The sequence below is a fragment of the Paramisgurnus dabryanus genome, chromosome 11, assembly GCF_030506205.2.
Source record: "Paramisgurnus dabryanus chromosome 11, PD_genome_1.1, whole genome shotgun sequence".
Classification (NCBI taxonomy): domain Eukaryota; kingdom Metazoa; phylum Chordata; class Actinopteri; order Cypriniformes; family Cobitidae; genus Paramisgurnus; species Paramisgurnus dabryanus.
Genome location: NC_133347.1, coordinates 6,165,111 through 6,179,621, shown reverse-complemented (window position 1 = coordinate 6,179,621; position 14,511 = coordinate 6,165,111). Strand labels below are relative to the sequence as shown.

The window sequence follows — 14,511 nt, the reverse complement described above, 5'->3', positions numbered from 1 at the left end:
ACTAAACGTTTGCAGAATAAAAGTTTTTACACACACATGCATGTAAATATTTATTAAATATATATATATATATATATATATATATATATATATATATATATATATATATATATATATGTATGTTTATGCATATATTTCTTTAAATTATACATACATGTGTGTATGTATTTATATATAAATAATTATTATTATACAAAGTAAACGCACATATATGATGTAAACAAGAACTTTTATTCTGCAAACAATTAGTTGAAATATATGAATGTTCTGTTATAACAGTAAGGATTTTTTACTATACAGTTTTGCTGTAGAATGGGAATAATATTTTCTCCTCAACGTAGATCAATAGAAAACAATAATAGTGTGGAAATGATAGCTAAAAAACTCTTGCTACCTTGTATACCACACTAAACACCACTACAGGCACTGAATTTGAGAATATGGCAATGAGAGAGAGAGAAAGTGAGAGAGAGAGATGAAAGAAGAGAAAAAGTGAGGACAGGTCTTAAAAGTGTTATTTAGATAGAAACATGGGTGTTTTTTTTCCTTTGAATGTCTGGCACATGGTCACACTTATCCATACTGCCTTTAAAGGGCACTTCCCTCAAGTACTTCAGGATCTGTGGCTTTTCCACTGTCTGTTCCAGTTTTATGTACAATGGAAGTGTTGTTTCTGATTCAAAGTTTGAAGCAATGTAAAATGCCTAACTGCTGCACATTTGCATAGGTAATGACTCTTTCATGTTTCCAGAACACTACCCTCACATGCCATTGGCCAGCAAACAGATATACCGTAGTCCCACCCCATACTCACCATGTCGCATGTTGTGCTATTCATGATGCTGAAACAAGTTGCAGTGTTTACACTTTTTGGAAAATCAATCTATGAATAACTTCCTTATACAGTAGTTTGATTTTGGCATTTTAAGCTGGTACAAGATAGTAAAAAAAATGACAGTTTTTCCTGTTGAGACTGACCGTGCCATTGGCATTTATCAAAGCTGGCATGTAATATTGTAGGGGTTATTGTGTTCTGGGTATTTATGTAAACCAGATGTTTTGATCTAACATAACTTGCATGATTTATTAGTCTAGTGTAGCTATTTCTCATGTCATACAGATCATCTGAACTGAACATTTGAAAATGAAATATGACTCAAATATTTATCAAATGTATTTTATGTTTAATCATGGGTGTAGACTTGGTTTGAACATTGGGAGTGGTTGACGTGTCAAATGTTTTTTTGTTGTCATTGTTTACATATTGGGAGGGTAATTAATAATGCTCAATTAGGCCTGTCACGGTAGCTACAGTACTTTTCATAGGTCAGTTAATTGCCCCAGAAATAATGGCCGTTCGGTAAGTCGACATAGTCATTGAGTGCGTTTACATGCACAGTCTTACGCCGATTATGCTTAATAAACTGATAACGTGTGGGGTCATGTAAACGTGTAAAACGGTTTTCCTTTATCGGGGAAAGCCCATAAACGGCGTAAGCAAAAACCGATCGGCACAGGTAGTTTTTTGCTCATTACGCCGATTTCGCGTGGCATGTAAACACCTTAAACCGCTTTCTCACGGTTTTGTCCGTGAGAGATGAAAATTTTAATATTTTTATTTAAAACACTCAAATAAAAAAAAATTTTGACAGAAAATGAGCACATAATCGATTATTAATTAATGAAATATTTTTACCTCTAACGGGAATAGTTGCGTGATGAAGTGAAACTAAAGGGTTAATAAACACAAAATGAAGCAGATGTTGTAGAACGTCAGGTGAACGATGATAGATGGCGCAAAAATTTTAAAAACTGATTATTTCCCACTATTAATTACATTATCTTAAAGGAGTGTAACTACTGTAGCATGTAAATAATGCACATAAATAACGTGAGCAAAATAGCACTCAACAATTATATTGAATCAACAGGCACGTGAAACCTAGCTAGCAGGTTGCTTAAACAACAAAATCACCAGCTAACTTACTTTAAATTTGCAAGAACTATAGACTAATACAATAAAAGGCTTAAATAAACCCAAAACATAAGTCCACTTACAGTTCTTACGGACACGTGTTTTATCATGGCTATCCTCCAGACATGACAGACCACGTCTTTATCTCATTTCGGTCGTGTCCGAGCTATTCTCCGAGATGGTTTATCAACTGGCTAGTTATCCTACAGACAGTGACGGTCCGGACCACGTCTTTCTCATTTTGGCCGTGTGATGCGCGGGCCCGCGCTATTCTCCGAGATGCACTTAACGGCCAGTTAAGGCGGTAGGGTTTCCCAGCTTAGGCGGGCCACCCGAACTGCAAAGTGCTGCACGAAACCCTGGGTTGTGTAGGTAGGTTGTATTTTTTCTTGTTCTTTTTTTCACTAATAGGTCTATTTGTGTATAGTTGTCAGGTTCCATAGCCTATTTAGGTGCTGATGGTATGTTATTTGAATGGCACAAAACAAAGCGCACTTTAGCCTGTTTCATTAGCCCATTCATGACGCTGTTGTGATTTTGAGAGAGGTACCAGATAAAAAAATAATAGTGCAAGATGAGAAATTGTGGTTTAAAAGTACTTTTTTTTGGGGGGGGGGGGGGGTGATCGCTTTGCTTGATAAGACCCTTATTCATCGGTTGGGATCATTTAGAGCCTTTTGAAGCTGCATTGAAACTGTAAACTGTTCAAGTCCACTATATGGAGGAAAATCCTGGAATGTTTTCCTCAAAAAACTTAATTTCTTCTCGACTGAACAAAGAAAGACATAAACATCTTAGATGAAATGGGGGTGAGTAAATTATCAGGATTTTTTTATAAAATTATAATATTCTTTCATTGTTAAAGTAATATTCCAAAGTGTTACTGTTGATCCTAATGTTGCGTGATGTATGTGGCTTTTATTTAAACACTTTTTCATGAGTAAGTTTTGACGTATGCTGAATGTCTGTAAATTACAATATTGTAAATAATGACACAAGGAGGAAGTTTTTTTCGGCATGAACTTTACCGGGCTGACGTGTATCGCTCTAGTGGGTTGTGTAACAGCTCTCCATAGCAGTCTTGATGCAGGCAGCAGCTGGTTATCAGCAGCAAACATCCCCAATTTCTCTCCATTTCTCTTTCCTTTACCTCACATGCCCTCTTCATATTTACACAACCAGAAGAAAACGGCATTTCACAAAGTTTCTGAAATTTTTTGTCATGTTAAAATCCCATGCTTTTGATAGCTTGAAGATCTGAGTGCAGTTTGAGACCTTTGAGATGATTCTGAGATTCAAGAGACCTTAGCAAATGTGCTCTTCATTTAATCTCATTGCAGTCTAGGGGAAAATAAATTTCATTTGTTATTTCTTTATTTTTATGGACAGACCCACCAATATAAACATGCTGGCACTGAGCTAATGTCACAGACACTTGATGGTCTGACAGAAGTGGCTCTTAGCTCTGAATAAGAGCTCAGTCTCGGTTTGTTTATGCTCTCGGTCTGAAAGGTCATTATTTCTCATTTACACAGACTCTGACGTCCTGTGACTTTATGAGGAACAGTTTACTCAATGCTGTATGCTTGACTGCACGGCACGCACACACACTACAGGTCACGAGCTGAAGCTAAAGAGATGCCGCATTGTCTCAGTGAGAAGTGCTGAAATCACTCTTTCATTGAACAGTGTTGGGGAAGTTTACCTATGGGATAGAAGAATGTATTTGAATAAATTAAACACTTTTTTGAATTGTACTTGCCTGTATCACATATTTTCCATAATAAACTGTTTCTTTATATGTACAGAAAGAATATACTGTAATAGAGCTCGGGATTAGATATACCGAAATCAGTGAAAATACCGCAAACGAGAATATCGAAGTGGTTTGCAATAACAGAATTCTTCAGTATAACAAGATTGAGCATTCTTCTTACTATAGATGTGTCCCAATTCAAGGGCTGCGACCTCCGAAGTCCCTGAAGGAAACGGAAGAATGGAAATGAGACGGTCTTGCCTACGAAGAATCCATAATTTGCGTCCAATTGGGACGGCCTTACTAGCCTTATGTCACGCTGCTGTGATGCAATCAGGCTTAGAATACGTCCTTTGAAGGTCACAGCATATTAAAGGGGACAATGCAAAGCCCAATAGAGACAGAGCGCAATGCGTCATAACCTGAAAACCACGCTCACCGGGGGGAAACAATCCATCCGTCTCCATTGACTTTGTATTGCGAGAGACTCCCTCCTTGTCATTTCTGGCTTATAACAAAAAACAGAATAATGCCTAAAAGCTGTTGTGTGACAGGGTGTACAGCTAACATGTAAAAAAAAACAGAAATACATTTTTATAAGCTGTTGACCCCAAGAAACAAAACAAAAGTGGAAAATAGGCAACTTTTCATAGTACTACAATTAGTAGAACTGCGCCCACTAGAGGAAAAAGTAGTCAGCGATACACTTTTTTCTCCTAAAAGGCTGGGTTTTATGGCTCGACAGCTTATAAAAACATATATTTCTGTTTTTTTTTTTTTGGCGCACATTGTCACACAGCAGCTTTTAGGCATTATTCTGTTTTTTGTTATTTGCGATTAAGCGCCTGGTCTGATCTTTACTTCCGGTTTCTGTATGACTAAGTGCTAAAACTAAAATACCTAGTCGAAAATAACTAATGTTTTTGTTTCCTATGTAATCTACGTGTTGTTTATTTTGCTTGTTATATAAAAACTAGTTTAAACGGATTTTGTTGTTATTAATTCTTAACAGAGTTTACCGGAAGTTACGTGTTTTCCACGAAAGCTGCTTGTTTATGTTGTTACTGCTGAAACCGTCCATAAGCCAGAAATGACAAGGAGGCGGCCTCTCGCAATACAAAGTCAATGGAGACGGTTGAATTGTTTTCCGCCCAGTGGGCGTGGTTTTCAAATTGGCATAACTGCGCTCTGTCTTTATATGGCCGCTATTGCGACGGAAGTCCCGCCTTCCTGTTAAAAGAACCAATCATCAATCGATAAAGAATGACGATTCTCGGGGGGAGGAGCTCTATATAGACGGTTTCATCGGACGCACGTGATACACGTCAGGATCCGAACTTTACTTCCGGTTTCGTTTTTTTAATGGTCTGACTAGTTACTAAACTGATCTCTTGAACGAATGCCTCGTCGAAAATAATAAATGTTTTGGTTTCCTAGGTAATCTATGTGTTTTTTTGCTTGTTATATAAATAAACTACGTTTAAAGAACATTTTTGTTATTTATTCTTAGCGGAGTTTACCGGAAGTTACGTGCGGACCGCGACAGCCGCTTGTTTGTGTTGTTACTACTGAAATGGTCTATAGAGTCAATAGAGGCGTTTGACAACCTGTGTAGATGTGTAGCTGCTGAAACAACCTTGAGAAAAGTTGTTTTGAGCACAATTTAGAGAAAGAAACAAAAGTTATGGTAGTTGTTGGTCAGAATATTTTGTTTAATTGTGATTTTCACAAGGCCTGACAGGTCCTATAGACCAGTGGTTCTCAAACTGGGGTCCGTGCCAGGGGGCCCCAGATTTATGACATTATATGAAATATATTAATTTATCATAAATTCTGTGTAATGAAACCTCAAAAAAATAAGGCTACTAACAAACAGCAATACGTTGTATAATTTAATGTTTTGTTTAAATAAAATTATACATTTTAGTCATACATTTTCTTTTGGGGGGGCACTAAGGGATCCACCATACCCAAGGGGGGCCGCACGCTGAAAAAGTTTGAGAACCACTGCTATAGACGGTTTCATCGGACGCACGTACGTTGTCGCGGTTACGCATCTGGTCGGAACTTGACCTCCAAACTGTTTGTTAAATGGTCTGACTAGTGGCTAAAATGAACTCATCAAATACCTCATCTAAAATATATATGTCATTATAATATAAAATTTAATATGTCATTAATATGTATATTAATTAAAAATGTTCCGTATTTGTCAGAACAATGTTACAATACCAATAATTTAATTAAAATTAAAATTTAATGTAATTTAATTTAATTTAATTTAATTTAATTTAATTTAATTTAATTTAATTTAATTTAATTTAATTTAATTTAATTTAATTTAATTTAATTTATGATTTTTTTTTTTTAATTAAGCATTTACTGCACACTTTTACGTGTACTGCAAACGGTTAATGAGTGATTACGAATACTGAAAATGAACATCAACAATTTAAACAACATGTAGTTTCTCATGTCTTCTATATTTGGGGTGAGATGTGACCTTGGCATCTTGACAGGTTTCTTGTTGTTGGCCATTACAGCTTTTTTAAGTTTTCCAGCCACAGCCGCACTAACTAGCCCTTATTCTTCCCATCCACAGGCTGACAGAAAGAACATTCATTTTCATCCAAACCCGACCTCTGCTTTCCATCTTTTCCACATGACTGAGCTAGGCAGCAGCCGTGAACAGCAGACCGGCACCTGTGTTCTTGGTTGAAAGAAGGTAAAACCCCAATTACATCATATTTTATTAGCAGAGCCACACATTATTGCACGAACACCACTTAATTACCCTTGCAGGATATCCTGTGGCACAGTGGCACGTTGCAAATGTTATGGTTTATTGGTGGGCAGGGCCTGAGGACTTGATTTACATACAGTACACGCGTGTGCTGTCTGTTCCCTGCATCTGAAATTATATGCTATGATGGTGTTTTCTGATTTGGATGAAGTACCTACTTTGTACTTTCTGATCTTTTAAAAAATATATATGTTCTGTAGTAAGTATTTGTGGATACATTTCACACACGTGAATAACCTATGACGTACTAACATCAATCGGGTGTTATTAAACAAGTACATTTAAACCACTAGGAATAAATGTCTCACAACTCAGCTTTCTGTTTTTTTATATCATTAAATTTGGTTTCTCGTCGTTTCTCTACGGGATAGAAAAGTGACTATCCAATGCATACTAAGAGAGATCTTAGTGGAAGAAGTAAACAATCTGGGTATTTCTCACATACTGTTTAATGTAAACTGAAGTGTGGGACATACTGCTTATTTTGTATACCTTTTTTTTGTATCCATTTGCGTAATTTCTGACGAATTAACCTTTTGTCATCACTGTTTAATGTTCAACTCTTTATTGTTTTAATCACAGATGTCTTCGGCCAATGAGAATGGAGTCAGTGGGTCAAGCAATAACAGTAGGGAGAAAACGTACAAAAAGGTAATTATATTTCATTCATTTACATCTTTCTTCGTGAATTCTTAAAATAATATGTGCACCTTAGCAACTTTAAAATCGTTGTTTTGTTTTACTTGTATTAGTTTTTTTGTATTTAAACATATCGGGGCAATTTCCCAGACAGGGCTTATCCTAGACCCAGACTAAAATGCATATTTAAGCTGCCTTCATTTTAAACTTTGTACTGACATATCTTAACATATGAAGAGTTTGGTTCCAAAACGCAGTAAACGGCATTAAAAAAAATTTACCACCAAAATGAGTATTGTAGGTCAGTATTAAAAAGTAAATGATTTTACGCAAAATCTGATATCCGCCGTGTTATTCTGTCATTTTTTTCTCCCTTTTTTCCCAAATCGCGATAAGAGCCAGTCCTCCTTCTCTGCAAAATGCAATAAATCCCCTCAGCAAATCACATCGCACCATTCCACGCATTGTAAACATTAATGGCATCGCTTTGAATACACACTGAATCCTAGTTTTCCTCATCTACTTTGTACTTCGTGATCAACAAACAAACAAAAACAAAATAATACTTTTAATGGCATTGATAAACCTGTGGTGTTTTTTTGTGGCGAGGAAGAAATGTAAGCCACTCGGGCGACAGAAAAAAGCTTCTGTCATGCTAACACATTGACCCCAGAGGATCTTATGAAAAACTTTACATTATTTTATCGGAAAAGTTTATATCAGTAAAATTATCGTTATCGAATTATCGCCCAGCCCTTAGTACAGTACATACATCACTCACTACATCACATTGTGATGCATTGCTACTAGTTGTTAATAAAGCGCAAAAAGGCTGGATGACGACTAGCCAACAAACAGACCATCAGCTATAAACCAATATAAACCAGCCAAAGAAATTTTTCTTTATACTAACTTAAAATATAAAAATTTTCTTGGCTTTCGTGATGGGATCATAAAATGTTATTTGGCCCATTTACACCTGTATTTAGTGCTAACCAGGTGTAAACGCGGTCTTTTAGATGTTTTAGTCTACAATCAACAACAGTCCCCACATTTGTGTTAAAAAATGAGGTGATTTTTTTCCATTCACCTTATTATAATTGTCTCCACTGATGTTTTAACATGTTGATAGTATCCACTTTCCTGAACGGTAGTCGCAACAGAAACCCTTCGTTGAACTTTCCAAGACTCGTGGAGTTTATGGTACACAGAAATGTACTGTAGACGTTCTACTTGTCCTACTAAATGATTATGGTACTTTTGGTGAACCTTGCGGTGAAGTTTTGACTTAAAAATGTCATCTGTTAAAGGGGACATTTCACAAGACTTTTTATGATGTTAAATAAATCTTTGGTGTCCCCAGAGTACAAATGTGAAGTTCTAGCTCAAATTTCATATAATTAATTAATTATAGCAGGTTAAAATTGCCACTTTGTAGGTGTGAGCAAAAAATTGCTGTTTTGGGTGTGTCCTTTAAATGCGAATGAGCTGATCTCTGCACTAAATGGCAGTGCCGTGGTTGGATAGTGCAGGTTAAGGGGCAGTATTATCCCCTTCTGACATCACAAGGGGAGCCAAATTTCAATTACCTATTTTTTCACATGCTTGCAGAGAATGGTTTACCAAAACTAAGTTATTGGGTTGATCTTTTCACATCTTCTAGGTTGATAGAAGCACTGGGGACCCAATTATAGCACTTAAACATGGAAAACGTCAGATTTTCATGATATGTCCCTTTTAAAGCGAAGTCTTGTGCATCTAAGGGTGTATGCATATAATTGCGTGTGACCACAAATTACGGTTTGTTTGGCTAGTGTAATCGCTCTGTGCTGTACCAGGGTGCGGTACTTAAAGGATTAGTCAATTTTCTTAAAAAAATCCTGATAATTTACTCACCACCATGTCATCCAAAATGTTGATGTCTTTCTTTGTTCAGTCGAGAAGAAATTATGTTTTTTGAGGAAAACATTGCAGGATTTTTCTCATTTTAATGGACTTTAATAGAGCCCAACATATAATACTTAACTCAACACTTAACAGTTTTTTTCAACGGAGTTTCAAAGGACTATAAACGATCCCAAGTTTCGCTTTCGTCGTCTGTGACCTCTTGACGTCATGACGTATTGCGTGGGGTCACGCTGCCGCATCACGACCGGATCTAGACAAGAAGTTGTGGTTTAAAAGTGCATATTTTTTATTTTTATTGTCAAAAATTTCAATCGTTTCGCTAGATTGCCTCGTTCGAGTCCATTGAAACTCCGTTGAAAAAACTGTTAAGTGTTGAGTTAAGTATTAAATGTTGGGCTCTATTAAAGTCCATTAAAATGAGAAAAATTCTGCAATGTTTTCTTCAAAAAACATAATTTCTTCTCGACTGAACAAAGAAAGACATCAACATTTTGGATGACATGGTGGTGAGTAAATTATCTGGATTTTTCTTTTAAGAAAATGGAATATTCCTTTAAGTGTACCCAGGTACGCTTTGCAGAGATGGTTTCAGGTACGATTCACTTGATTCAGGGGTGGGGCAGGCAATGCAAACTTCAGCTGTCACTGTTAAAATACTCTTATATGTGCAACACAAATACATACAGCCGTGTGTCACCGCATCCCAAACGATCCCAGATAACAGAGGTGTGTTTGACATCATGTAAGCCAAGCGGACCAATTCGAAAGTGATTGGAGAGCAGACTGCTCCTAATGTGCTTTTAAATCTCTCCACAAATTTAAAAGCAGGGCGCATGAATTCAAATACACCTAAGCCATAATCTCATAATTACGATGAACTCCATTGTGCATATCTTTCCATTTTCTTCAAAACAATCAAATTTTTTAATGACGTGAGCGTACTCTGGTACAGATCAGAAAGTGAAGTGTAGTGCAGACAAGTGGGGAAGTAAGGATCGGTTTGCTTTGGTTAAGTATAATGTGAGCGTGCCCCAATAGACCTACGTGATGTTTTAAAAAGGACTTGGATAAAATCATTTATTTTGCAAATATTTTTTTCAGACTACTTCATCTGCCCTGAAAGGAGCCATCCAGCTGGGCATCGGTTACACCGTGGGGAACCTGACCTCAAAACCTGACCGAGATGTGCTCATGCAGGACTTTTATGTGGTGGAGAGCGTGTTTTTACCCAGGTAAGCGAGGTTTACAGCATAAAGACGTCCAAGACTTTCGAAAAGGTATTTTAACATGTTTGCCATTGCTAAACACTCTAGAGACGTTGCGAATGATCAGTGTTGGGGAAAGTTACTTTTAATATTGTAATGCATTACTTTTAAGTAATTGGAAAGTAATGCTTACGTTACTTTTAAGTTACTTTTAAGTTACTTTTTCTTACTAGGCAGAGGCTTGATCTCTTTCAGGCCTTGCAGGTGTTTTTTATGATCGCAAAAATGTCAATTTCTGACTCAAAATGTTCCCGCTCAGGTGCACAGAATGCGTTATTCTATGTTAATATGTTCAGTTTAATTCAGTATCTTATTTTATTTTTAAATTAAAATTATTTGAACTGAAAAGTAACTCGCATTACTTTTTTTAAAAAGTAACTCAAATATTAATGTGTACATTTATAAAGTAATGCGTTACTTTACTCGTTACTTCAGAAAAGTAATATTATTACGTAATGTGTTACCCCCAACACTGCGAATGATGGTCTTGAATTGTGGAGACATCTCCACGGCTGGTACTTTACATGTCAGACATATGAACTCTTGGACAATCCATACTAGTGTAAATTTCGCATTTACCGTATCTGTCATGGATTTGTATTGTTATGACACAGAGTCAAGTTAGTTAAGCATCTGCATTGACCTGCTACACAATGGGCACAGTGCTTATTTTTTTGTTTAAGCTGAAGCTCAGAGCTCATAAAGTAGAGTGCCGTCTGAGAGGTGCCCCAAAAACCTGCAAATCACTGACCCACTTATGAGGGATTAACGTCAGTTTTTGTTTATCAAAAGTTTAAGGGATCAAATGATTATGACATCACCCCTCCCCTTAAAGAAGCAATATCGTATAAAATGAGGTCAATCCAAGTACCTCCGTCCTGCCTCGTATCACGAAAGAGGCCTGGGAAAAAATGTATTGCAGGATATTTATTCCCAGGGTTTGTTTAGTGTACGTGTCACATGTAGCTGATGTGGCTGTCCTTGTGGTCTTTAGTTTGTGTGAGAGTCAATAGAGAAGAACTAGAACCTCCTTATCCTCAGGCATTGATGCTGTGAGTCTTTAGAAAAGATTACCTCTGGTATTTACTGCTGATGGGTCACATTGCAATGAGGACATGCTCAATGGAGCTAAGACAGATCAAATGTGCCTTTGTTCCTCGGGGATATAGAAGAATTTTGGTTAAGTAACAGTTTCTCACAATTTCTGGTCCTCTCAGAAGATCACGGTTACAGAAAAGCTACTCAAAGCTACTTGTGACAGTAATAGATGAGACACGCATATATGCTTTGTTACGTGTTATACCTTAAAGGCGGGGTGCGTGATTTTTGAAAAACACTTTGGAAAAGAGAGTTGGGCCAACTACCAAAACACACTTGTAGCCAATCAGCAGTAAGGGGCGTGTCTGCTAAGCGACATCATTGCCTTTGGTTGCATATGTGGGGCGGGTCTATCAAAAGAAGGTTCTATTGTTTGTAAAGGTGATTTCAAATGTCAACACTGGCTTTAGAGATCATGCACCCCGCCTTTAAACAAATGTTTTCACTTCTGCAGTGAGGGAAGTAACCTGACTCCAGCGCATCATTATCCAGACTTTCGCTTCAAGACGTACGCACCATTGGCTTTCCGCTACTTCCGGGAGCTGTTTGGGATCAAGCCAGACGATTACCTGGTAACAGAGTTTTTGCCTTATAATGCCTAATATGTCACACTGATGTTAGTTTTTCTTTAATAGTTGAGTGGATGACTTCTAGTTCATAGCTTTGAGTAGCGGAGGACCGATTATATTATTTTGTTATCATTTTTAAATTTGCTAACTAAATAATTTATAATTTATATCTGAATTGTTGCAAAATATTGATTTTCGGTCTGCTTGTTCTGTAAAGGTGCATTCACACCAGACACGAATAAAGCATTAAACGCAAATAATTTACATGTTAAGTCAATTTAAAGACATGATAGACCTCCTACAGTGTGATTCGGGAACATGAGGTGCCGCGAATTACGCGATTCTCACAAATTGAGCATTTCAGGCATTTGAGTTGAAAAATATGAACATTTGTGGATATTCGTGCCGCATTAACCAATCAGGAGCTTGCTTTAGTAGTGACATAATTACGACGTAGAGAACGGAGGCAGAAATATGAAACAACAATGGAGGACCAAACCAGAACCGTCATTGTTTGTGGACAACAGGAGCTGTACGACGCATCTTGGTATTTTTATAGAAACGGGGATTAAAAAGGATCTTGCTTAGAAGAAAGTGAGTAAGGAGGTCGGACAATCTGTTTAATTGTAAAAAAAAAGCTCTTAACTCAATTTGAGGTATATATTTACTAGGGATGCACCGAATCCAGATTTTTTAGGTTCGGCCGAATCCCGAATCCACCGTTTAGGATTCGGCCGAATCCGAAACCGAATACCGAATCCTACTCGCATCCTTATTCCATTAACACAATAAAACACATTAATGAATTAAACAACATCCACAATAGTGTATTTTTCATTTTATTTAATTTTAACTGTACATTATGCCAGAATGACAAGTTGGAAAAACTATTTTGACAAATACTATAAGCCTATGCATAATGAAAGCGATGCGTTGCGACACGCTCGTTTTTACAATAAGCAAGCAGCCCGTGCTGAAAACTATATTTAACTTTGAGTGAGAAGCTCCGCTCGTCAATGTCAGGTTTCACACGGCCGTCCAATTACAGTGGAGGAGGGGCGGGAGATTACCACAGCAACCAACCGGCTCACAGCTGAAGCATCACAGCTACCAAGCGCTCGGCTGAAAAACAGCTGGAATTTGGCGTCCTCAAGGCGTTTTCAGCCGTGTTTAAAAGTTTTGGTGTGTCCAGCCCCTAAGGCTCACCGAAAGAAAAAGCTCATCTCCACGTCAGCACCCGATGTGTGTAATCTACGGCCGCGTGACGTCGACCTGCGTAGCGCAAGCCTAGGGTTCGGTTCGGTGGAAAAAAAATCTAGGATTCGGCCGAATCCGAACCCCGTCAAAAAGCCCAGTATTCGGCCGAATCCGAATCCGAATCCTGGATTCGGTGCATCCCTAATATTTACATATTGAGACTACAAACTAGCTAAAGCCGGCAAATTGAGTGTATTTGCGACTGAATTTCATGCACAATTGATGCAAATTTTACACGCGAATGAAGCGAGTTTACTCAAAATGTTTAAGCGTCCAACTACGCGCTAATAGCGCAATTTTTTTTTCCCCGCTTCATTCGCGTCTAGTGTGAATGCACAGCAGTGATGCACGTGTCAATGTATATACAACCCGAACCCGACCGACGTTTTCAACTAACCTGCCCGCAACTTTTTTTCAAAGAAAAAAAAATATATACATATATATTGTACCCGACCCCCTTCCTGGCCTGCATTTTTTGAAAGTAGTAATTGTTTAAAATAGTTAATTGCACTGCAAAGAATGATTTTTAAGAAAAAAAATCTTAGTATTTTTGTCTTGTTTTCAGTAAAAATATCAAAAAATTCGTAAATGAAGATGCTTGTTCTTGATGATCAAAATGACCCAAGAAAATAAGTCTAGTTTTTAGACCAAAATATATAAAAATTAATGATTTTGTGCATAAAAAAACCTGCCAATGGGGTAAGGAAAAAAATCTTGAAAATTTTAAACACTAAATTCAGAAAAAATTGCTTACACCATTGGCAGATTTTTTTTTGCTTGTTTTATGCACAAAATCACTTAAATTTAAAGACTTATTTTCCTGGGTCGTTTTGCTCATCAAGAAAAAGCATCTTAATTTAAGAATTTGTAGATATTTTTACTGAAAACAAGACAAAAATACTAAGATTTTTTTTCTTGAAAATAATTTTTTGCAGTGTGGCATCTTTATTTCAAACGGCCGGACCGACAGCGACCCAAAAACCTTGGGTGATCCCAGGCACCCGCTCATTTTGGATCAAAAGTTGACAATGTATACTTATTATAGCAGACATACATACATTTACTTTTTCTGAATAAGTGGGCCATAAATAAAGTGACTCATTTGCTCTGGACCAGATCCACGCCAAAGTCTTGGTGTGAAACAGCTTTGTAAAATGCAATTTTCACTTCCAACTTAACTCTTTCCCCCCCATTGACGAGTTATGTCGTCAATTAAGAGAAAACGCTTCCCTGCCATTGAC

At 37.2% G+C, this 14,511-nt stretch overlaps 1 protein-coding gene across 3 annotated transcripts in view; it reads left to right on the top strand.

The window, feature by feature from the left end:
- Positions 1-14,511, top strand: part of pip5k1bb (phosphatidylinositol-4-phosphate 5-kinase, type I, beta b) — a 68,628-nt gene that overhangs the window by 13,212 nt on the left and 40,905 nt on the right. For all 3 annotated transcript variants that reach the window (XR_010525965.1, XM_065248339.1, XM_065248340.2), the window contains 4 exons: positions 6,334-6,456; positions 7,117-7,185; positions 10,183-10,313; positions 11,899-12,016. Coding sequence is in view for 2 of the 3 variants with exons in the window: in XM_065248339.1 (XP_065104411.1) it covers positions 7,117-7,185; positions 10,183-10,313; positions 11,899-12,016 (318 nt within the window). In the remaining variant the exon portion in view is untranslated. The remainder of the gene's footprint in view (positions 1-6,333; positions 6,457-7,116; positions 7,186-10,182; positions 10,314-11,898; positions 12,017-14,511) is intronic.